The following is a 24,502-nucleotide window of genomic DNA, read 5'->3' on the forward strand; positions in this document are numbered from 1 at the left end:
GGACGGTTGTGTCCACTCTTCTGGCTGCAAAGGCCATCCATTCACCGGTGATACCCGAATCCACCTGTGCGCGCCCGGTCCCCTCCCCAGCTCCCCACTTCCAACTTGCCTCCTGTTGGTTGGTAGGGTTTCAGATCCTCTCAGTCAAAGAAGGCAAGAACTGAACTTACCCTCTACCACCCCAATCCTGTGCCTCGTCCTCTGTTAAAACAGCCACAACCCTCAGTCACCCAAGCCAGATATTGGGGAGTCATTTTGAGAGCCTCCCTTCTCTTTTACTCTTCAGGTCCTACTCATCCCACTGTTGTTCATACTTCCACCCAGTTGTCTTGCCCAGTTCCCTCATCCCTGGCAAGGACTCCTGGTGGGAGGTCCTCACCTTCTGGGGGGCACTTTGGAAATCACAGGGGTGTTTTTTGACTCTTGTTATTGTTTCTGGGTCTCTGGGAGAGATTCAGATGACCCTTGCCACTTACTAAAGTGAAATGTAACTCATTTTAACCGAGGGCTGAATGTTTTCAATATCAAACATTCGGAGTATGAGACTTTTTGAATCATTAAAACTCTACGTGAAGTGCATCATTGGCCTTAAAGCCACCTTTCAAGTCTCAGGGTTTTAATCAGGTAATTTGAGGCTTGGGAACAAAGGATGGTGTTAGTTTGGAGAATTTCCTTTATTTCAGTAACCACAAAGTCAGACTTTCCTGTCCCGGAGCAGATCAAAGCCAGGGTAACCCAGTCTTATCTCTATTGTTCAGTTCACAATGTCCAAAGGTGCCCCAAAGAAACATCAAATATCAACAATAAAAAGTCACCAGGGCCTGCGGCCAAGCACACGAGGTTGCAGGCCGAGGGGCTGGCCCCAACAGTGTGACTGAACCAGTCCTTGGCCTCGGAGAAGCACATACATCCCTCAGGGCCCTCTACCAAGTGTTACCCTTTATTTCTCAACCATTCTTTCCTTCCATTTCCACCCAGCCATCTGCTGGGGAAGGACAGAGAGAGTAGCAGAAAGCTCTGGGTCCGAAGCGCAGGGTATAGCCCGTTCTCAGCCCCTCAAGGAAGGTTCCTCCCCACTCCTTGTGGATGGCCCACCAACTCCCTAGCCTGTCAGTTTCTTACCTGCTTGACGTCATCCCCTTTCTCCTCCCTTCCCCTCCAGCCATCCACGCTGGGGCCACATTCCAGACCTTATCATTACCTGGGACCACCTCCCCTCCAAAGACTTAAACCCCAAACCCCCTTTCCCATCTTTTCCTACACCCACCTTTTATTCCAGTTTCCTCACTCATCTACTCCCAGTGAACCTCCATTATCCCCACAAAATATGCTCCTTGACATCGTCCAGCCCTCTGGTCTCCCCTTTCATCTGACATTCCATTCTGACTTCTCTCCTTTCCCTGCCCACACTGGGTCTCGCAGTCAAGCATAGGAACTACTCTCTCACCAGAACCTTCCAGTCTCTGCTTCCTTGTATTCACTCCTTACCTACATAGCAAAACCCCAGCTCTGGATCCTTCTGACTCTTATGCTTTTGGCTTCTAGCTGCATGTTGCTGAGCACAGCTGGAGGAAATCACACCACTAATTGTACTGATGCAACAACGAGTAAATGGTTTCCAGCCTGAGCTGTGTCACCCTGGGACAACCCTTATTCTTTCCTTTGATCAGCTTTCATGCCCATTTCCTTTTCTAATAATTCCAAGACTTCTTTCAGCCTCATACCAAATTCTTGCCAGCAAATGATGACACGATCTTATTTCATATTTGAATTAAAGGCCATTGGCTGGAACTTCCCCTACCTCCAGTGGGCCGTTTCCCCTACCTCCATCTGCCCCTTCAGTCAAGGTCAAAGGCAGAGGTACACATCTGGGATATGAAATGAAGAGGGCCACTGCCCTCAAGGTTCTTACATTTCTGAAGCAACTAGATTTATGCATGATTTATGATAGAAGCATGGTGGAATGGAAGCACAGTTGGCCGTTGAACAACACAAGGGTTCAGGGGTGCTATACCACCTTGAAGTCAAAAATCTGTGCATAACTCTTGACTGCTATGAAACTAACTACTAATAGCCTACTGTTGACCATATACATGGATAGTTGATAAACACATATTTTGTATGCAATATATATTATATACTGAATTCTTATAATAAAGGAAGCTAGAGAAAAGAAAATGTTATTAAGAAAATCATAAGGAAAACACATTTGCAGTACTCTACTATATTTATAAAAGACAAATCCATTTATAAGGGGACCTGTGCATTCAAAACCATGTTGTTCAAGGGCCAACCAGGTATGAAAGTGCTGGAAACATCCAGATTAGGGAGCATCAAGACCTGTTGGGAGGTCTCAAAAGGAAGAAATAAGGAAGAAATAAGAAATTCACCACTGAGGCTTACAAGCTGTGATTCAGTATCTCCCTCTCTACATTTTTCCTCTTTAGGACACGACCATTTGTTCCCCATTTAAAGGAACTGTGATAAAATATATGTAACATAAAATTTATCATTGGAACTGTCTTTAAGTGTAGAGTTCAATGGCATTAAGTACTTCCACATTGTTGTGCAACTAACTGTCTCCAGAACTTTTATCCATCTTCCAGAATGGAAACTCTGTACCAATTAAATAATAATTGCACTGCCATCTTTTTATTTATCCAAGCCAGAGGCTCTGGGTAACACCCAGCTTCCTCCTTTGCCTTTAGCCTCCCATCAAATCCAGCACCTGGCCAACTGGTTTTACCTCCTACACATCTCCTGTCTGTACAGCTTCGGTAGCTTCCTAAATGAGATTCCCAACCATCATCTTACACCCCCTTTGCCTGCTGTGGAAGGACACATGCCAGACTTTTGGATCTTGCTCATGATTCTGTACATTCTCCTCCTCATTGCTCTTCCTCATACACCCTGGCTGGGAGCCACTCAAGGGTGCATGTGCTGTCTCGCATCTCTGTGTCACTGTACCTGCGGGTCTCCCAGCTTGAACTGAAGTTCTTCTCCTGGTGTGCCCGAAACACTCACCATCCACTAAGTCCCAGGTTAAGCATCCCCTTTACCCTGCAGCCTGCCTGGCTCCCCATCCCCACCTCCCCAATCCCTAAGAAAATAATGAACATTTCCTGGAGGGTGTTGCTTTTATTATTCTTTTATTATATTTTAGTCTTTATCGCAATGTATTGTAATTACCTATTTTCCCAGGGCACCTGGGTTAAGCCTCTGCCTTTGGCTCAGGTCATGATCTCAGGGTCCTGAGATTGAGCCCCACATCAGGATCCCTGGTCAGCAGAGACTCTGCTTCTCCCTCTGGCCCTCCCCTCATTCATGCTCTCTCTCGCGCTCCCTCGCTCGCTCTCAAATAAATAAATAAAATCTTTTTTAAAAAAACTACCTATTTCCCCTTGCCTAAAGGGCAAGGACAATGTCTATCCATTGCAGTACAGCTCTTGGCACCAAGGTTGTCATGCACTGTTGTTTGGGTTGTGCCCTGAGGCAGTCAGCTGTGGCTGAGATGCAGCCTAAGTTTTACTTGCCAAGCTCTGCACCCTGGCAGGGGGTTACACCTGCCCAGAGGAAGGGGCGCTTTCTTTCAATGCACATAAACACCATATGGGATCGTGGCTCTACCTGTCAAACAGTAAGGGTTTGACTGATGTTCTCACATTAACCCCTCTCTCCCGTCTTCACTCCAGCTGCCGACACCGCTGCTCTTGAAATATGCCCAAGCATCATCCCAGTCTCCAAACTCTAGTCTCCTCTGGAGCCACGAAAAGCAAGGAGGCCTCAAGGGGCATCCTTCTTGGGAGAAGAACTCTCCTTGTCTCCTCTTCTATAGAGATTTGGATTTGGGGATAAGATTGTCTCTGTTGAAAGTAAATACAGTACATTACAGCCTTTAAAGGATTAAATAGCACCTTGGAATTTTAAACCTACAGAACTGACATGGATCTGCTGGTCAAGGGATGGCAAACACAACAAGGGAGGCCACCTTGCCCCTGCTCTTGGCCATGACAGACATTGCCAATCCATTACAACACACTCATAAGCTTGGGATGTCTCAGAATCCTCCATAGGGCATTAATTGTTAGAACTGACATATAAAAGAAAACTTTTTATCTTCGACCTAACCCAACTCCATATTTTAAGAATGAGATGAGTGAGGACCTGTCCCTCCATGACCCTCATCATTCCCCAACTCTGTCCCTTCATCTCTAGTTAATCTCGTTCTGGGGTGAATCCCATCTATCATTTCACGAACACTTCTAGATGGTCCCTTTCAAAGGAAGTCTTTCCTCAGCAGTTCCATTCCTTGGAATCAAACTCTAGACAACCTAGCACTGAAAATCTTAGCATGTTGAACTTCAGAGAGCTGCTTTAATGTCCTCACTCATCAGATGAAGAGTGGAGGTTCAAAGACTGAAGAGAAGTGATTTGCCTGAGACCTCAGGGCGACTTACAATTGAGCTGGGCAAAGTCCAAATATTCTAACTCCAAGACCATGACTCTCTCCCCTCGACCTCCTTGTGGCCGATGTTCATTTTTGTTAATACTCAGTACATGGAATCACAGACTTTTGAGTTAAAAATAATCTTATACTTTTTTAAGCTTCCACATAAGACAGAAGTTCCTTTCTCTATTGCTCTGTTCTCTCTGGTGTATTAAAAGGGAAAGGTTGAAATCTGGAGAGTTTAGGAAGTAGGAGATAGGTATAGCCAAAAAATACTGAATCTTTATCAGTCACTGCTTATCTACTGTCTGACTCTATGACTTGGGCTCTGGGTGAGCCCTTACTTTGCTCACACTTCTATTGACCAGAGTCCTACCATGAAATTATCACACGCTGACCAGATGATTTAGGGCTCTAGGCTCATCCCCCTTAAATGATGGTTTCCCTTGATCTTTAGGAAACACGGTCATCTACAATAAACAATACAGGACTAGAGCAAGACCTGCAAGTCAGAGACATTTTTTTTTTCTTTTTCTTTCTACTTCCTGATCTCCTTATTTGGGTGCTTCAAGTAAAACAGATCAGAAGCAAAAACAGACTTCCTGAATACATTTGATCCTAAGCATAAATGTAGTGAATATGTGGTTAGACTTCTGGAAACTATTTTAAAAATTTGATCCCAAGTATAGATACAGCTTAATAAATGGTTGACTTGGCTAGTGGGTAGATGAGATAATGAAACTAAGAAGTCAGAGGATTATCCTGTGATGTTTCATAGGAGAGAAAGATACACTTCAGCCTCATTGGGCAACAGGTGTACAGTCAAACCCTTGAGCAAAATAGTCAGTGTACTGAGGTGTATTTGCCCTACCCTTCCTTCAAATGCATTCTTCCATTGGGTAAATGTGGAAGTCGACCCAAGTGGACGCACTGGCTGAGCTCATGAGACAGGCACTGGTCTCCACAAACTGGAGTTTGTGTCAAGGTAGGACTGGTCACTATTTTGGTAGCCAGCTATCAGTCAGTCAAGGGCCTGCAAACTCAAGCTTTTTTCATTCTCCAGATTTCTCTAGCCAGTTCTATCATCCCCCCCCCCTTTTTTTTTTTAAGTGAGCTCTGACTTACCTGTCACCTCCTCTTTTAACTTCTCCCTGAGGCCCTGGGCTACAGTTAAACACTCCCTTTTTTGTGTCCTCAAGGAACATTTCACATAACTCTAGCAGATTACCTTTAAAATCTTTGAAGTTACTTTTCTGTTGACAGCGCTTTTCCCCCACTGGGCTGAATCTATTGCCAGAGTCAAGGGCTTAATTTTTTATAACTTTATAAATTTTTTTTATAACTTTATAACTCCAGCACATAGCAAAGTGGCTGGTATTAAGTAAGCACTAAATAAATGCTGGCTGAATAACGCATGAATGAGTGAGGGAGTGAATGAGTGGTCTGATACAAATGGTCTCTCAATTCGCTTTCATCTATCTGTTCTATGGTATTTATGGAGTATTACCATTATATAACACTAAGCTCTGTGCCTTAAGGGGAAGAGTAGGGAGGAAAGTAAGCTCACCATTTTTGCTCCCCCTTGGAGATGGAAGAACTATGTAACACCCCTTCTTTCTCACTTTCTTTCTCTTTTTTCTTTTCTTTTTATTTCTTTGTTAAGGAAATGTGGCTGCTGACTGCATAGGTATGCTAAATCTTCCATCTAGGTAAGTGAACTCCAGGCAGGTTGAGTTAAGAACATTTGGAAAACTGGATAAGGCATGATAAGGAAGTATGGAAGCAGCTCTGTTCTTATCACTTAATATCACTCTACATGTATTTTTTTTTCCTCTGCCAGAGAAATACACAAAGGCAGATTTATCCAAGGCACTGGTGTATCAATGTTGTGTGTGTGTGTGTGTGTGTGTGTGTGTGTGTGTGTGTGTGTGTGTTTCTTATTTCTTCTGGTCCCTTAAGTAAAATATTTGAAGTCAGGACAGCTCAAGACCAAGATTACTCATTTGTTTGCCTGTTTTAGATGCTGGCTTATGTAAAAGGGTGTGACTGATGGAAATCTCTGGGCTCTCCAGGGGAAAACAAAAACCTGCATAGATTGAAAAAGCAATGAAACAGCCCATAAACAAAGAACCTCTCTTCTGGGTTCAAATACAAAGATACAGTTATTCTTAGAGTGTTAGCCTTTTCTTTTGCCCTTCTGAACCAGGAGATCAAGGTCAAATGCAGTAAAGAAAGCAAGATTCCCATACCAAATTTAACATGCTTCTTCCCTCTTCCCTGGGAGGGGTAGGGTATGGAGGTGGAGTAAAAAGGTCTAAAAGAAATTACACACCTGGGGTCAGCCTTGAGGCCCTCTTTGGAGTCTCTCAACCCTTTCTTTTCTTGTGGTTGCCCCACCATGAAAAATGTATCTCTGATGGTAGGGAAATCTTCCAGCAGGGCTCTCAGACTATTGCAGTATGCCATAATCTGACCCCGAAGAGCATAGTGAGACATACGGCAGTTGAACCTGAAAGTCAGAAGAGATGATGTCCATAAAGTCAATCGAAGTTATTCCATCTTTCTCAGAAGAATCTACTTCCCTAAAAGGTCTTTCAAAGATAACAGAGGACCTCATCAAGAAGAAAGTTCTATCCGGTTCATGTTGCTATTGCCTGAAAGCAGAGGCATGAACCTCTTCAAAGCATCTCCCGTCCTTCATTTCTGATACATGTCAGAGGATAGTTTGGTTTGGTTTTATCCAATAGAATTGTGTTTATTAAAAAACAAACCACCTAGTGATCCGAAGGGGCACGTGCACCCCAATGTTTATAGCAGCAATGTCCACAATTGCCAAACTGTGGAAAGAGCCTGGTGTCCATTAGCAGATGAATGGATAAAGAAGATGTGGTATAGATACACATTGGAATACTATGCAGCCATCAAAAATGAAATCTTGCCACTTGCAATGCTATGGATGGAACTAGAGGGCATTATGCTAAGTTAAATAAGTCAATCAGAGAAAGATAATTATCATGTGATCTTACTGATATGTGGAATTTAAGAAACAAAACAGAGGACCATAGGGGAAGGGAGGGAAAAATAAAACAAGATGGAATCAGAGAGGGAGACAAACCACAAGAGACTTTCCTTTTTTAAAAGATTTTATTTATTTATTTTAGAGAAGGAGTGAGAGAGAGAGATGAGAGAGCACACAGAGGGAGAAGCAGGCTCTCCACTGAGCAGGGAGCCCTATGCAGGACCCCATTCCAGGACCCTGGGATCATGACTTGAGCTAAAGGTCAACGCTTAACTGACTGAGCCACTCAGGCCCTCTTCCCTCCCCCCATAAGAGTCTCTTAATCATAGGAAACAAACTGAGGGTTTGCTGGAGGGGTGGGGGTGGGGGATAGGGTAACTGGGTAGTGGACATTAAGGGGGGCATGCGATGAAATGAGCACTGGGTCTTATATAAGACTGATGAATCACTGAACTCTACCTCTGAAACTAGTAATGCATGTTAATTAATTTCATTTAAATTAAAATACATAAATAAATAAATAAATGTTCAGAAGGGAAAAAAATCAATTAAAAAATTAAGAAAACCACCTGACTCATTGTCTGGATTTCTACAGAACACAGCAGTTCATTGAATTCAGGGTCAGAGAAATCAGCATATGTTGTTCACATACACCATACTTACTTCTGACAATATTCAACTATAACATCTCTCTTGACTTTGCCAACTTCATCCTATAATAAGAGAGAATGACAGTTCTTCTATTAGATGGTTGGCTATAAAAACTCTCCAGCCTAGTACATGTGTACAAACATATAGCAAACTTTAAGTAGGAAAGGGCCACACAGTTGAGATATTCTCTCTGAAGGCCAACTTGTTGAGAAATACTCCTCCATGGTTCTCTCCCACTCCTGCATCCTTATTGAGTAGCCAAGAATGCATGGCCCTGACCACTCTTTACCTGGGCCATTTCTCATGGTTCTGTTTACAAAGAGCAACATTGAAGGATGGGTAATTCTCCCTCCAGGAAAAATGGCAAGCTTGCCATAAAAAATGGAGGCTTCCTCAAGCTCAGTGTCTTTCGACTGGGACAAAAACCCACTGCACACATCTGGTCTTCTCCATGTTGCCCCCTTGAGACTTGGGAGGCAAAGAGAACTGATATAAACATAAAGGTCATGTCACCTGCTCTGCTGTGAGTCATAAATTCTTTGTCTCTGATCTAGGAGTCTTGTCTTTTAATCTGATGGCATTGGATAATCCTGAAGATCAGTTAATGAACTATAAAATTTTTCACTGGGTCAGTACTTTCTGAATATAGTAGTAAAAAAAGGTAATTGAATATTTCAATTACTTATTATAAGGAGTCCTTTACCTCCATTATTGCTCAACGGTAGTCTAGAAGTCTGGCCCCCTCACATCCCATTTGTAGAACTGGATTTGGGAAATTTAAGTCTTTCCTTTTTAGTCACAGAGAGCGAGAAAACTTAGAGATTGTAAATCTGTGATTTCTCTCCCAAATAACAATGTGTTAGTCTAATGACTTTCTCCTCAAAAAATTAATGAATCCATATTCACAAAATATAGCAATACTTTGAACTGATTAAAGGTTTGAATTTTATATTTCCCAACAGATTAGGCTAGTTTAAAACCCTTAAGTAGAAACATGTCACTAATATCTGGAAAATCAGCTAACACAAGAATTAGATAGTGAGAGCCCTTGCTCACATTATCTAAACCCCCTGAACATCTGTGGGTCACTCGAGAGTGGGCTAATGTTCCAGAGCAGGTGCTGAAACTAGTTCCATTTCGAAAGTGACAAAATAAAATGTGGTCTTGGAAAAAAATGTGCATATTTTTAAAACTCAACTACAATTAGCTCGAATTACTTCCTTTCTATTTCTTATTGAATTCCCTTTTACAGTTATTTAAATTTTCAACAGTCCTATCCAAATAGGCTGAAAGCAAGAGATTACAAGTTAAGAATTTTTATTGGTTCAAATGTACAAGATAACGAGAGCTTCAAGGAGCCCTTCTCACTAAACTCACAAGGCTCTTCATTCTGTCGGCCATGGTTTGTTTCCTGAGGAGGAAGGCGTTCAGCATCATGTCCCGCAGCCCCACCTTTTCTAGTTGAATGGACACAAAAGCCTCTGGAGCCCTGACAAGTGAACAGAGACATCTCAGCCCAAGGCAGGAAGTAAGTGGACATAGAATAAGAAGACTACACAAAAGCTCCCTGGAGGACAGGAAACCTAGGGCTGAGTACTGGGCATTGCAAAAGGAGAACAGATGTTTGTCTCCATGGTTCTCATCTTCTTCATATTTGATTCTATTCACTGGGGATGGTGATGTGTCACCACCCTTCTTGGGGTCCCCATGTGTCTGGAGCATGTATCAGTAGTCCCTCTTCTACCCCAACTTCATAGCCTAGCTCAGTGTTTGTACTACCCAGGTCCCTTTGTGCCCTCCTGGGGCTTCTACTGCAGGGGTTTCTAGATTGTAGTGGCCTCTCAAGGGTCCTCTTGGCTAGACGTATTGGTCTTACATCTTTCATCCACATGTTGGGAATGGGAATTTAGGGTATTCAAACTCTGGTCATATGTCAGATTAATGATATCTTGAGTAGTAGAGTAGTTTTGCTTGTTCGTTTTTTTTTTTTCCATTTTAAATTAGCCAGAATTAAATTAAACTGTTACAGGAAATACTCAAGATATTTATTATAGAATACAAATATCTCTCTTTTTCTGTCATGGTAGAAAGAGATCAGGACATCATAGGACATTCTTGATTTATAGTCATCTCTCGGCAGAGGTTGTAGCTCTCTGATAAGGCATCACCTTATTATCCTAAGCATTGGTAAAACCCTTGTTGAAAGAGTGAGGGTAATTCTATGCTTTTCAGTTTAAGATAAACATGGAAGACTTGGAGAGGCCCATATTCTTCTTTCTTATGTTCTGTCTGTTGGGTTTGAAAAATAGAGAGAGATGGAAGACAAAGGGGAGACAAAGAGAAGGGAGAAGGGAGGAGAAAAGGGGCTGAAGCATGTACCAGTAGTGACTCTCCATAGACCATATACTAGAAGGAGTTGAGCCTTCTCAGTGTTCATACAAGGTCTTCATACGAGGTCTTAAAAATTAAACACATGCTGGTCATTTTGGGAATTTAGGCATCCTTTAATCCCCTAACACTACATTATTGATTGACTTAAAGAAGACACCTTTGTTATTTTTAAACAAACCTTTAGGGTAGTACCTTTTGGTAGCCTGGAATCTTTCTGACAGGTGAGTAAGGGTGTCTGGAACTTTTGGACTTGGGGCTACCGGTGCATTCTCTATGTCATTCACAATTCTGGAATTTCTTCTTCTGGCTGGACCCATTCCACCATGATTTCTCAGATCTGAACTTATTTCCTAAAATGTTTTAAACCAAAGTGAATTAAGTTTCTTGGATTTGTAAGTCCTGTAGTATTGACCTCAAAATGCCCCAGACACGGAGTAGGGATGAGTTGGAGTGGAAGAGAAAGACGAGAAGCAAAACAGTGGGGAGGAGAGGAGAGAGTACGAGAGGGAAGGGAAGAGAGTATTTGCACCATGTAGGGGTGAGGCAGTAGCGTAACTATTTCTAGAATAAAGTGCAGTAGTCTAAATTGCCCTGAAAAAAAATTCTTCATTCTACAAGAGAGCTAGTTGGAGTGCTCTGTATAGAGTGGCCTCTCAAGAAATACTGTTGATGGACTTCAAGGCTGCAAGATCTGAAAAACTGAGACAGGGTGCCCACTGCGGTTCAGCCTAAGCAAATGGCGACAGGCTCCGTATGCTGTCCTGAACAATGTAATGACAAAGGGAGGGGACAAGAGGGTGTAGAAGAAAAACTGTCTATGGTGTTTTGTTGTGGTAGCCTAGGTGGACTGATACAGGAGCAATAAATGCACACTGTTTCTATCCTTCCGTCACCATCTCACTCCTTAACTCGGACAGCCTTGCTTTCAAGCTAGTCTTGCTTTCAACCCCATTAGAACTGCTCTGCCAGTCAACAATGAGCTTTTGAGAATGTAAATGGCCTCATTCTAATCCCTGCTCTTCCCATTCTTCCCTCTACATTTATCTACCTATCTACCTATCAACTTTCAACTTTTTTCTTTTTTCCTCTTCTTTTAAAAATAATAGCTTTACTGAGATATAACTGACATTTAATAACCAGCACATATTTAAGTTTTGGCATATGTATACAACTATGAAATCTGCAATCAGAATAATGACCATCCCATCCACCCAGTCCCCCTTCTCAAAAAAAGGTAATTGAATATTTCAATTACTTATTATAAGGAGTCCTTTACCTCAATTATTGCTCAGTGGTAGTCTAGAAGTCTGGCCTCCTCACATCCCATTTGTAGAACTGGATTTGGGAAATTTAAGTCTTTCCTTTTTAGTCACAGAGAGGGAAAAAACTTAGAGATTGTAAACCTGTGATTTCTCTCCCAAATAACAATGTGTTAGTCTAATGACTTTCTCCTCAAAAGTGGTCAATAACAGTCAACCACTGTTCTCTGCTTTCTCCAACCATAGGTTAGAATGCATTTTCTAGAATTTTATATAAATGGAGTAATTTTTTATATAAATGGAGTAAATTTATATAATGCAGTAGGTACTCTTTTTTGTATGGTTTCATCCATATTGCTGTATCTCACTAACTCATTTGTTTGTATTGCTGAGTAGTATTCCATTATATGGATACACCACAAGTTGTTTATCTGTTCACTTGATGAAGGACATTTGGGTTCTTTCCAGGTCTTGGCTATTTTAAATAAAGCTGCTACAAACATCTGCGTATGTTTTCATATGAACATGTGTTTTCATTTCTCTTGGGTAAATACCCAGGAGTGGAATGGCTGGATTATATGGTAAGTGTATGTTTGAGTTTTTAAGAAACTGTCAAAATGCCTTGCAAGGTGATTGACCACTTGGCATTCCCTTCAGCAGTGTATGAGAGTTCCGTATCTTCCACATCCCTGCCAACACTCAAAACGGGTCAGTCTTTTTAATTTTAACCATTCTAATGGGTGTGAAGTCGTTTCTCACTAGGGTTTTAATTTGCATTTTCCTAACAACTCTAATTTCTCTAATAACTAAAAAGGTGTGAAACACCTTTTTATGTGCTTATTTACCATCTGTACATCTTCTTTGGTGACTCATTTCTTCCTGAAACTCTCTTCTCCTTTGGCTTTGGTAGCAGTCTACAATTTTGTTCTCTCCCTGTCTCTCATCTCTTTCCTTTCCTCCTCCCTTCCCTCATTTCCTCTTATTTCCTTTCCTTGTCTCCATCATTTACTGCTCCTTCTTACATCATCAGGCCTCTTCTTGTCCCACCCTTGTAGGAGAGCAATATAAACACACACACACACACACACACACAGTATTTCCATCTATTCACATACATTACTACATGTTCATATATTACTATACATATTCACATATTCATTCATATATATAGCCCTAATGTCTTCCTATTCCTGCTCTTGCTCCAACGCAGTGACCTTAAACATTTGTTTTTTGAATGGATCTTAGGAACTTATAATACTTTCACTCTCCATTTCAATAAGAATAACCTCACTTATATCTATTTTATATATTAGTATTCTTTTCAAGATTAAAGGAATTGAATGTAGAATTCCTTATGTCAACCATGTATGAAAATCACCAGTTGTGGTCAAGCTGGGCTCTTCATTTTTGGTAGTACCCATCTGCCCTTTCTTGTTCCCAAGCACGAGTTATCTGAGGGCTCTTCTCCTTGCCTGTCAAAAAGCTCATCCTTCAGGTTTTCCTAAATGCCCACTCTCTGCGCTGCTCTTCCTGGTTCCCCAGATGTGACCTTTCTTTTTCTTTAAATTCCTTCTATAGCTTGTTGAACCTCTTTTATGACTTGTGCTTAAACCACTTGTGAGCCTGCCCCCCTTCTATACACTGGTCTCTAAATTCCTCAGGAGCATGAACTGTGCCTCAGTATAATCTGATGAGCGTAACTTATAGGAGGGACTGAATTAAGGTTTTGAGGATTGAGATTTTTTTAAAAATCAATATAACTTACTCTATCCTTATTTTCTACTTCAGCATTTAATTTCTATGGGAGTTACTACCTGGCAGTAGAAGTGAGGAATGAGTATTCTTGAGAATTCTATTTGAATTCTCCTATTAACATGAAGAATAGAAATAGATAAATAGAGGTTGGCAAATCTAATAAGGGTTAAATATAGTGGGCTGCATAGAATCTATAAGACTTAATGTTAAAAGACCACCTGGAGAGTTGATTTCCTAAAACCATGATTAATTTTACTGGTGAACATACATGCACATGCGAACTAGACTGTTGTTTTAAAAAGTGGGGAAAATCCTTATGAACTGATGTGGAGTGATTTCTAGGATATACTGCTTAGTGAAAAAACAAAGTCCCAAAGAGTATATGTAAATAAAATTCAAAACTCTTTCATGATAAAATCATTCAACAAACTAAGAATAGAGAGAAATGTCCTCAGCCTATAAAAGGCATCTCAGAAAATCCCATAATTAACATCATAATTAGTGGTAAAAATTTAAAAGCTTTCTCCCCAAGATCAGGAATAAGATAGTAATACCCACTCTTGCCATTTCTATTTAGCTTTTAACTGGATTGTCTAGTTATGGCAATTAGACAAGGAAATGAAAGAAAAGGAATCTAGATTGGAAAGGAAGAAGTGAAGTTATTTCTATTTGCAGATAACATGATCTTGTGTATAAAAAGTCCTAAGGAGGAATGCCTGGGTGGCTCAGTCAGTTTAGCATCTGCCCTCAGCTCAGTTCATGATCTCAGGATCCTGGGATTGAACCCTGTGTCGGTCTCCCTGCTTAGTGGGGAGTCTGCTTCTACCTCTACCTCTGCCCCTTCCCCTACTGCTTGTGCGCTCTCTCTCTCTCTCAAATAAATAAAGTATTTTATTTTTTAAAAGATTTTTATTTATTTATTTTGAGAGAGAGAGAGACAGACAGAGTGAGAAAGAGCATGAGGGGGGAGGTCAGAGGGAGAAGCAGACTCCCCATGGAGCTGGGAGCCTGATGTGCGACTCGATCCCAGGACTCTGGGACCATGACCCAAGCCAAAGGCAGTTGTTTAACCAACTGAGCCACCCAAGCACCCAAATAAAGTCTTTTTAAAAAAATCCCAAGAAATATATACATACATACAAGTAAACTATTAAAACTAATAAACTATAGTTTAGTCAGGATACAAGATCAATACACAAAAACAAATGGCATTTCTATATATTAGCAATAAACATTCTGAAAATGAAATTAAGAAAACAATTCCATTTATAATAATAGAATAAAAAATAAATATTTTGGAATTAATTTAACAAAAGAAGTATAGAACTTGTACACTGACAACTACAAAATACTGTTGAAAGAAATTAAAGACATAAATAGAGAGACATCCATGTTCATGGATCAGAAGACTTAAGATGGCAATAGTATTCAAACTCATCTATAGATTCAATCCAATCCCTGTCAAAGTCTCAAATGTTTGTGTGTGTGTGTGTGTGTGTGTGTGTGCAGAAATTGACAAGCTGATCCTAAAATTCATATAAAAATGCAAGGGTCTCAAAATAGCTAAAGCCATCCTGAAAATAGGAGAACAAAGTTGGAGGACTCACATTTCTCAATTTCAAAACTTAATACAACTTACAGTAATCAAAACAGCAGGGATAGTAACATAAAAATAGACATATAGAACAATGGACTAGAATTCAGTGTCCAGAAATACACTCTTACATTTATGGTCAATTGATTTTTGACAAAGGTGTCAAGATAATTCAATGGCGAAAGATGAGTTTTTTCAACAAATGGTGCTGGGACGACACACCGTGTGCCAAAGAATGAGGTTAGACCCTTTCCTCACACTATGTACAAAAATTAACCATAAATGAACATAGACCGAAATGCAAGACCTAAGCTCTCAGAAGAAAACAGAGGAGTAGACCTTTGTGACTTTGGATTCAGCAACAATTTCTTAAATATGACACCAAAAGAATAAATGACAAAAGAAAGACTGGATGAATGGAACTCATCAAAATGAAAAAGTTCTGCTTCAAAGGATACCATCAAGAAAGTGAGAAGATGGCCCTCAGAATGGGAGAAAATATTTGCAAATCATATACTTGGTAAGTATACATATACTGATACTTGTATTCAGAATACATAAATAACTTATAATTCAATAATGAAAAGAAAAATTTTATTTTATATAAAAGGGAAAGAATTTGAATAGAAATTTCTCTAATGAAGACATATAAGTGGCCAATAAGCATATGAAAAGATGTTCAATGTCATTAGTAATTAGAGAAATGCAAATTAAAAACCACAATAAGATAGCATTTTACTCCCAATAGGAGGGCTAAAATAAAAAAAGAGAGACATTAACAAGGGTTAACAAAACTCAAAACATATGTCCTTGTAAAAACCTACACACGAATGCTCACAGTCGCCTTATTCATAATGGCCAAAAAGTAACAGAACCCAATATCTGCCAGCTGATGAATGGATAAATAAAATGTGATCTCTCTATATAATGAAATGTTACTTATCAGTAAAAAGGAACGAAGTCCTGATTCTACATTCTACATCATGGATAAAACTTGAAAACATGCTAAGTGAAAAAAATCCAGATTCAAAAGACTGTATGTTGAATGATTCCATTTATGTGAAATGTTCAAAATAGGAAAATCTATAGAGCCAGAAAGTAGATTACTGTTTGCTGCAGGCTGAGGGAAGGGGGTCCAATGGGAAGTGACTACTAATGGGTAAAGGATTTCCTTTGAAAGTGATAAAGCAATGATCTGGAATTCGATAGTGATGAAGGTTATGAAATATAGTGAATTATATACTTTAAAGGGGTAAATTTTATGTTATGTAAGTTAGATCTCAATGACAACCACAGAAATCTGGGGGGAAATGGGTTATACATTGTGTCTTACCTTTTGTAGAAAAAAGAAGGGACAAATGTCTCCGTTTACTTTTGCAAAAAGCAATGCAGGAAGAACAAAACAGAAAACAAGAAAGTCAGGAATCTCCAAAGGGTCGACATGGAGGAACAAGACGTTTTCTGCTGCATGAGTCTAGCTAGCCAATATTACAGAGTAACACACAAAGAAAAAATTGTTAGCAAATCACTAAAAATTAAGAGACTCAGTAAGGATCTGGTCATGTGTTGACCTCACATTAGGAAAGAAGGAAAGGAGATAAAATGATAGAAAAGAGGGAAGAAAGAGAAGGAAGCGGAGGAGGCGCAGAAGGAAAGAAGGGGGGGCAGGCTAAGGGGAAGATGGGGTGGAGGGGGTACCCTGGCATCTGCTGTCATAGTGGTAGCATGTCTCAGGTTTCTCTAGATAGGCTGACCTTTGCATCAGCAGGAAAGCCCCACCGGGGCATGGGATCGGAGGATGCCTGCTGGACAGCCACCATCAAGGCATTTTTCTGAGCTGCTTGGCATGCAAGGGTCACTTGCATATTTTCCACTCCTGAATGGGATAAGAGCTGAAGGAAGAAAATGTGAAAGGTATTAGGAATTTCTGCCATAAAGAAAGAGATGAAGTAGAGGATTTGAGATGACCACTTCTTCAACATGTAAACATAGGAATCAAACTGCCCGGTGAGCTGAGATCCTTGCTCCTTCTCGGCCACAGGACTGAATTTGGTCTCTCTCTAAGCACCATTTCATCCCAGGAAGGCACCCTCCTGGCCCGATTTGCCCTGTAGCTGGACACCATCAGGTTTCTAGTCAGAAAAGGATGAGTAGGCTCTGATGAACTAGCACACGTGCCCAGTGGCAGCCTTATAAAAACCGCCAAGAGTAGATTAATGTTTAGAAAATCCACACACAGGCGTGCCTTGGTGACTCGGGTCAGTTAAACATCGTACTTTGGCTCAGGCCATGATCTTGGAGTCCTGGGATTGAGTCCCGAAGTAGGCTCCACACTCAACAGGGAGTCTGCTTGTCCCTCTCCCTCTGTCCTTCCCCCACCCCCACTCATGCTTTCTCTGTCTCTCAAATAAATAAAATCTTTAAAAAAAAAATCAAAAAGTAAAAAATACACAAATACAAACCTACACATACATGCACAGGAGCAAAGAAATTCATTTAAGTGGAAGGGGTAAAATACCAGCACCAAATTTAAGAAGATTAGATAAAAGCTCCAATAACAGGTGCATTTTAAAAACCTGGCACGAAGATGGTTCACAACATGTGCTTCCTTTTAAAACCTAACAGAAGTTATTGCAAGCCATGGTGCAGGCTCTAGGGTTCAAACCAGACCAATATGCACAACAAATAAGACCAGGCGATCATCATTATTTATGAGCTGGAAACTTTTTTTCTACATGGGATCCAAACATATGAATTAAATATGATTTTTAAAGAAATACGTAAGCAAATTGCTTAATTTTACTTTAGTTTTCTTTTAAAAAAAATTTACCTTAAGGATGGCTTCCTTTGTATAAAAGCTGAACTTGCCAACCTGGTTATCTTCTACCTCAGAGATGGCTAAGACAAGGGTGGCAGGAGCATATCTGCAAGAAGAAACATGACATTGTTCTGTTGTTCTGTGCCGTTAGTCAAGAGATGCTCTTTCTGATGGGACCAAATCGTATGCGATCAGCTCTGAGACATCCACAATAATACCAACTACAGATATTACACAATACTTGATATTTCTGCCCAAAGACTGAAGGGCTCTGGGGTCTTTTCAATCCTTACGGGACTTGATCTCCCTGAAGTTTCCTTGTGGTGACCATGGACTCCAAATTCTTTTCTCTTGATCCCAATTCTACTGTTTTATCCTGTTTCTCTTTGTACCTTCGACCTCATGTCCGCAGGCTCTTCACTAACTTAAGCCCTCTGTCCACTCCCTAAAAGCTGTCCAGTTCTTGCTGTCTTCCATTGCCCCAATAATTTTCTAAATGTTCTTTGCAACCATGTTTATGCCTTGGGATATGGTCCTTTGTCCATACCTATGAGATTTGGTCAAGTAATTTAGTATCTATGAACCTTGGTTTCTTCATTTGTAAATGGGAGATATCACCTATCTCATAGGGTTAAGGCAAATATTAAATGGGATAATATGCATGAACATGATTTTTAAAATGTAAGCTACTATGCTCATGTTTGATATATGTTGTTGTTATAACAGTACTCCAAAGTGGCAACTTTAAGGAATTAACATACATAAAATAAATGCAAACTCAAGAGACAAGATCCTTGGATGCATAAACCTTCCCCTGGTAACTCAGAAGGCTCCCAGATCTTGTAGGAGTGTTGGGTCATTGTTGGGAGAACCAATCACAGCTTGACCAGGTCACAGATGATTTGGGCACTCTGTGCTGATTGGTTGATTCCAGTTGAACAAAAATATGCCCTATTTCACAACAGTGTAGAAGTCCAGCTCAAGTAGGAGGCCCTTGAAGAGCCAGAGAATTAGCTTGGCTCCAGGTTGGAGACCTAGTTAGCCTCATCTGAGCCCAATCACCCTTCCTGCCTTCTGTGAGACATGTATATATCCTCATGATAAATTCTCTTTTTGGTTTAGCTAGTGCGACAGGTTAGATTAGGAAATATTTTGCCTCCGGGGGACATTTGGAAATGCCTGGAGACATCGGAGATTGTTATAGTTGGGAAGGAGATGTGTTACTGGCATTTAGGAGTTAGTGATCAGGGGTCCTGATAAACCACTTCTGCTGCACAGGACAACCTCCTCTAAGAAAGAGTTATTCAGCCCCAAATCTTGATAATACCAAGGTTGAGAAATTCTATTCATATTCTATCATTCTAACCTTCTCCATTTCAGCTCATGGTCTTTTTGGAAAAGAGAGGAGTCCTTTAACGTATTAACACATCAAAGTTACATTTTGAGCACTAAGCCACACTAGCAAAACAAAGGTGACTTTTCCGCCTTGAAGTCATCTTTGCTTTCCTTGGGGTGGGGTCAGTACCAGGAATCTCCAGGGACAGAGCTTGGACCCTCAGGGGAAGGACAGACTAGAAGAAAAGGAGAGAATAGGGAGATAGAGGTTTCTTCTCAGCACACATCAAAGGCTGACTCTGCCCAGAGGAAAAGGATTCTTTTCCCAACTAAGTAGATTCATGATCTGCCACTAGCCAGAGTGTTTTCTTTCCAGCAACCGGCTAAACCTATGGGGCATGAAGAAGTTTCACTGCTTTGAGTCCGCTTCTGCTGCTGGCTAACGAAAGAGTCAGACTGAGATATTGCCATGCATGTTAGATTCGTACATGATATTAGAGTTTCAAGGAAACAGCTGCTCAAAAAATTTGACTGACTTCTTCCTCATTCCAGGGAAAGTGAGAAGCAATCTGGATTTCTGGTCCATGCTTCTTGCCCCATGAGACAAACCCTCCCACTCCCTTATACCCAAAAGCAACACGGTCAACCTGGGCAGTGATTGAGCCTGTGATTCTATCTTACTTGAGCTCTCTGATCCAATTCTTCCATTAATCAGTGTTTTTCAATTCAATTATCCCCTTTCACTGAGCTCTCCCCTGACCCTTAGTAAAGAAGAAAAAAGAAATGGCATCATGACAGATGGAATATAAGAGAGGGAATTTGGAAATAAAGTTGTATTTGTGTGCCAGTGGTGATAGAAATTATTTTTCACTGGCCGTTCATTCTACCACTACATTATTTTCACTTTGACCTTTTCAAGACTCACCTGTCCACTTGATCACTGTCCTCCAGCAGAGAGGTAATAAAGACAGGAGGCGGGTGGTCCACTTTGTCTTTGAGTGATGCAAATTCAAAGTGAATGGGCCTCAGATACAAATGGAACTCTTCAAAACCCATCTCCCATGCCAGTTCCTTATAGAGACTAAAGGTGGGGGGTGGTTAGATAAAGAACCAAGAGCATTTGCTATTATTTTCCACTAAAAGAAAAGTAAGTGATAAGAAAACCCAAAAAATCTGAATAAGCACAAAAGTAAAAGTCAAAACAAGAGTAAGCCAAGTCCAGTATAAAGTGAATGAGTCATAAAGGTCTTGAATCCACTTTACACTATGACAGACAGTTAAATATAGTAGTTAACGTAGGAGGAGATATGCTTGGGCACTTCCTCAACTCTCATTTCCTGCAAGCTGGCTTCTGTCTTCAGAGTGCTCATGGGGTCACCCATACTGCTTTCAATACAAGGCTCACTATTTTCTCTCAGAGCTCTTTACAGCTGGTAACTGTCCTCTCTTTGAGGAACATCTTTGTTCTCTTGGATCCAGGGTCTCTACACTCCTATGTCATGACCACTATCACTCAGTCTTCATTGGCTTCTCTTCTTCCTCTTTTATTTTCAAATCCTAGTATTTCCTGGGGTTTTAAAACCTGGTCCTCTTCTCATCTTTTCTGTCCCCTCCTTGGGGAGTTCGTCTTCCAACCCTGAGCCCTAATGATCACCCCCTAGTATAAGAACTTGTGAGCCTACCTTTGTCCTGTCCTCTGTCCGAGCTCTGCTCCCACATTTACATGGCTTGCAGCAAGGCCCTGTTCAGATGCCCCTCTGGCAGTTCAGCCTTAAGAGTCTAGAATGCCTCCCCACCCCCTACACCCACATTTTAACACATTTCTCCATTTTGAAAAGTTGATACATTAAGGCTGAATTCAAAGGGCACCTTTATTAGTTTGCTAGGCTCCTGTGACAAAGTACCATAAACAGAGATTTGTCTCACAGTTCTGGAGGCTAGAAGTCTGGGATCAAGGTGTTGGTAGGGTTGTTTCCTTCTGAGGGCCATGAGGGAAGGATCTGTTCCAAACCTCTCTCCTTGGCTTACACATGGCCGTCTTCTGCTTGTGTCTTCAAATCATCTTCCTTCTTTGCATGTCTGTTTCCAAGTTTCCTCCTCTTAAAAGAACACCAGTCATATCGGAAGAGGGCCCACCCTAATCATTTCATTTTAACTTGATTCCCTCTGTAAAGACCCTACCTTCAAGTGAGGTGACATTCTGAGGCACTGGGGATTAGGACTTGAACACACGAACCTGCCAGGGGACACAGTTCATCCCTCAACAGTGCCTCTTTTATGAAGTTTTCCTTGATCCACTTATAAAGAATGAAAAAATATATTTTCTGAGTTCCTATAGTATTTTGGTTGTATGACTAAAATATCATATTAAGGGCGCCTGGGTGGCTCAGTGGGTTAAGCCGCTGCCTTCGGCTCAGGTCATGATCTCAGGGTCCTGGGATCGAGTCCCGCATCGGGCTCTCTGCTCGGCAGGGAGCCTGCTTCCCTCTCTCTCTCTCTCTCTGCCTGCCTCTCCATCTACTTGTGATTTCTCTCTGTCAAATAAATAAATAAAATCTTTAAAAATAATAATAATAAAATAAAATATCATATTAAACTGTGGTAGAACTAACATTTAAATTGTGAGCTCCCTGAAAACAAGGATCAAAAATTATGGGCCGGCAGTATCATAAAAGTTAATAAATATCTTAACTTATAGTTTGAATTCTGCTTCTAGTACTTTCTAGTTATGTGATCTTGGGCAAATACTTAACTTTCTGAGCCTCTACTTCCTTTCTGGTAAAATACTAATAAGGATATTCTGGAAATTCAATGAATGAATACACATAAAGTCCCCAGTACAGACCCTGGCCATAGCAGGCCCTCAGTAATGGTTGGTGGCAGATGACTGGACCCTGTAGGTCTGTATGGCATCTCATGAGGACTAGAACATAACTCATACATGTTTGCAACAGACCCTTTAACTCCATATCTTTCCTGTTCATAGAACATGTCCACTTGGATGTCTTCCCATCCACTACACACTCATACCTTAAACTTCATTCTTCAATCTCTCTGTCTCTCCTTCTTGAATCTTCCAAACCTCTGCAGGCCTGGATACTGTCACTGACTCCTCCCTCACCTCCCTCTAGTCTCTCTATTGCTTCTGCTCTGCTATTCAACCTCATCATAATTAAGAGCAAATCCAGTAAATACTCAGAGGGACCGTGTAGGTCAGGCCTCATACCGGGTGATGGGATATCACAGGAAGCAACATGGACACTGTTTTTGCAACCAGAGAGCTTACACCAGCAGGAAAACTGATAAACCAGTTTTAAGCATCTAACTAAAAGGCAGTGTACTGAATGGAGGGGAAGCCCAGGTGCTGGGAAGAGGGCCTAGCCTAGCTGAGTGGTCAGAGAGGCATGTAGGGTGGCCTGGGTGGAGAAGGAAGAAGTGAGCAAAATGGTCATTTCAGCCATTTAGAAAGCTCACTCTGGCTGCCCTGGAGCACCAAGGGAACAACACTTATAGACAGGGAAACCTGTGGTCTGCTCTCCCCCACCTAGATCCGTAGTCCCCCTACTGACCGAGCTAAGTGTACACTCTCCAGACTCATTTCTATTAGCCGGTGGCGGAGGGTCACAAGTTCCAGAAGTTTCGAAAATGTCTCCAGGAGCTGCACAGAAGAACCTTGGCTTTGGTTCTGTCCTTCGTCTGCAGCAGACTGGAGAGCAAGCAGACCTATCTCCTCCAGGAGAAAGGGATCTCCCATTACTTTAGCTGAAAACAGCTGGAAGAAAACAAAAGCACTTTTAAAAACTTAAAAAAGAAGTTCGTACATTAAGAAAAACGCTGTAGGTGGCACAGCCTCTGGACCCCGATTTCCCGGGTTCAAGTCCTAGCACTGCCACTTATAAGCCTGTGTAATTTTGCTGTCTCTCAGTTCCCTCATCTGTAAGGGGGGATAAGAATAGTAACAGTAGCTGAGAGGAACAAGTAGATAATAAATACCTAATAGAACTGCTGGGAAAGTTTAAGTGATTAATATATACAAAAGTGCCTGGTACATAGCATTCACTGTTATCATTGTTATAAATATTTTAAGCCAAAATAAAGAACAGAAGTAGAAATCCCTGATATTTTCCAAGTATTTTAGAGGCCAATAATAATAACAGTTTCCTCTTCTAACTGCAGTTTCAAAATTTCTACGTGTTTTCACATACATTACCTCATATCTATCTTCACAAGATCCCCCATGAAGCAGGAACCACAGATGCCATGATTTCCATTTCATCAGTGAAAAATCTGAAGCAACACTGCAACTTTCCAAGGTCACACAGCAGTACCAAGAGTAGATGTACACTTCCTGATTCCAAGTTCAGTAGTTTTACAATACGCTAAGCTTCCTTTACAATGTCCTCGTGGAAGAGCCAGCCCTGGGCAATTTTTGAAATAACCTCATTGTTCTTTAACTCCCTCCTGGCATGGTTGGCTCTTCTGCTCTGATGTCTGTGGTACCCTCCCCTTACTCCCAGCAAGGACCCAGTTGGGGGCCCCACATCTGCCTTTCCTGGCTCGGCTCCCTAAGGGTGCACCAGCTCCCTTATCTGTCCACTCATCTATCATAGGCCTGTTCTACTTGAAGATGCAATTTCTCAATTCTTGGAGTCTTCCAAAGTGATAAAGAAATGCAGAAGACATGCAGAAACTCAGAAGACATGCAGAAACTAATTTCTGCATGTCTTCTGAGGGCAATACCTGCTCCATTTTTTGACCTAATGCAAAAGGTTAATCTGAGGATTTATCATTTCTGGATACAAATTTGAACCCACTTTAAAAATAATAATAATAATAGTTAAAACTGGCATGGCATCAATGGGAAACTACACAGGTATCTCAAATATTCACTATGAGTTATAAGAGAATTTAAAGTACATTTAAAAGATCTGGTACCATAACAATGTGAAAAGAATCTGGAATAACTGGTAGTATGATACCTGACTGGTAATTTTGGAATTTTGAGCCATAGCCTCCTTCATGCCCCCCCCCGTGTCTCCAGGTAGAATACTAAAGAAGTTAAATATTTTTAAAATGAAATCAAAACCCTAGGAAATTAGAAAAAAGTAAGACATATAACATCTGGGTAACGATTTGCTTTCTGGATTTAGGAAGATAGACGAAGTCACACAGAAAAAGATCAACAGGGAGCACCTGGGTGGCTCAGTGGGTTAAAGCCTCTGCCTTCAGCTTG

The 24,502-nt window shown here is 41.0% G+C and overlaps 1 protein-coding gene across 5 annotated transcripts in view; it reads right to left on the reverse strand.

The window, feature by feature from the left end:
- LOC101686176 overlaps positions 1-24,502 on the reverse strand; it is a 206,216-nt gene that overhangs the window by 86,663 nt on the left and 95,051 nt on the right. For all 5 annotated transcript variants that reach the window (XR_006606817.1, XR_006606816.1, XR_006606819.1 and 2 more), the window contains exons 21-28: positions 22,839-23,041; positions 20,195-20,350; positions 17,947-18,040; positions 16,871-17,008; positions 10,701-10,858; positions 9,495-9,606; positions 8,130-8,179; positions 6,780-6,956 (exon numbers count right to left, since the gene is read on the reverse strand). Coding sequence is in view for 1 of the 5 variants with exons in the window: in XM_013056673.2 (XP_012912127.1) it covers positions 6,780-6,956; positions 8,130-8,179; positions 9,495-9,606; positions 10,701-10,858; positions 16,871-17,008; positions 17,947-18,040; positions 20,195-20,350; positions 22,839-23,041 (1,088 nt within the window). In the remaining 4 variants the exon portion in view is untranslated. The remainder of the gene's footprint in view (positions 1-6,779; positions 6,957-8,129; positions 8,180-9,494; positions 9,607-10,700; positions 10,859-16,870; positions 17,009-17,946; positions 18,041-20,194; positions 20,351-22,838; positions 23,042-24,502) is intronic.

Source organism: Mustela putorius, unplaced genomic scaffold (assembly GCF_011764305.1).
Source record: "Mustela putorius furo isolate JIRA1106 unplaced genomic scaffold, ASM1176430v1.1 tig00000450_pilon_pilon_pilon, whole genome shotgun sequence".
NCBI classification, from domain to species: domain Eukaryota; kingdom Metazoa; phylum Chordata; class Mammalia; order Carnivora; family Mustelidae; genus Mustela; species Mustela putorius.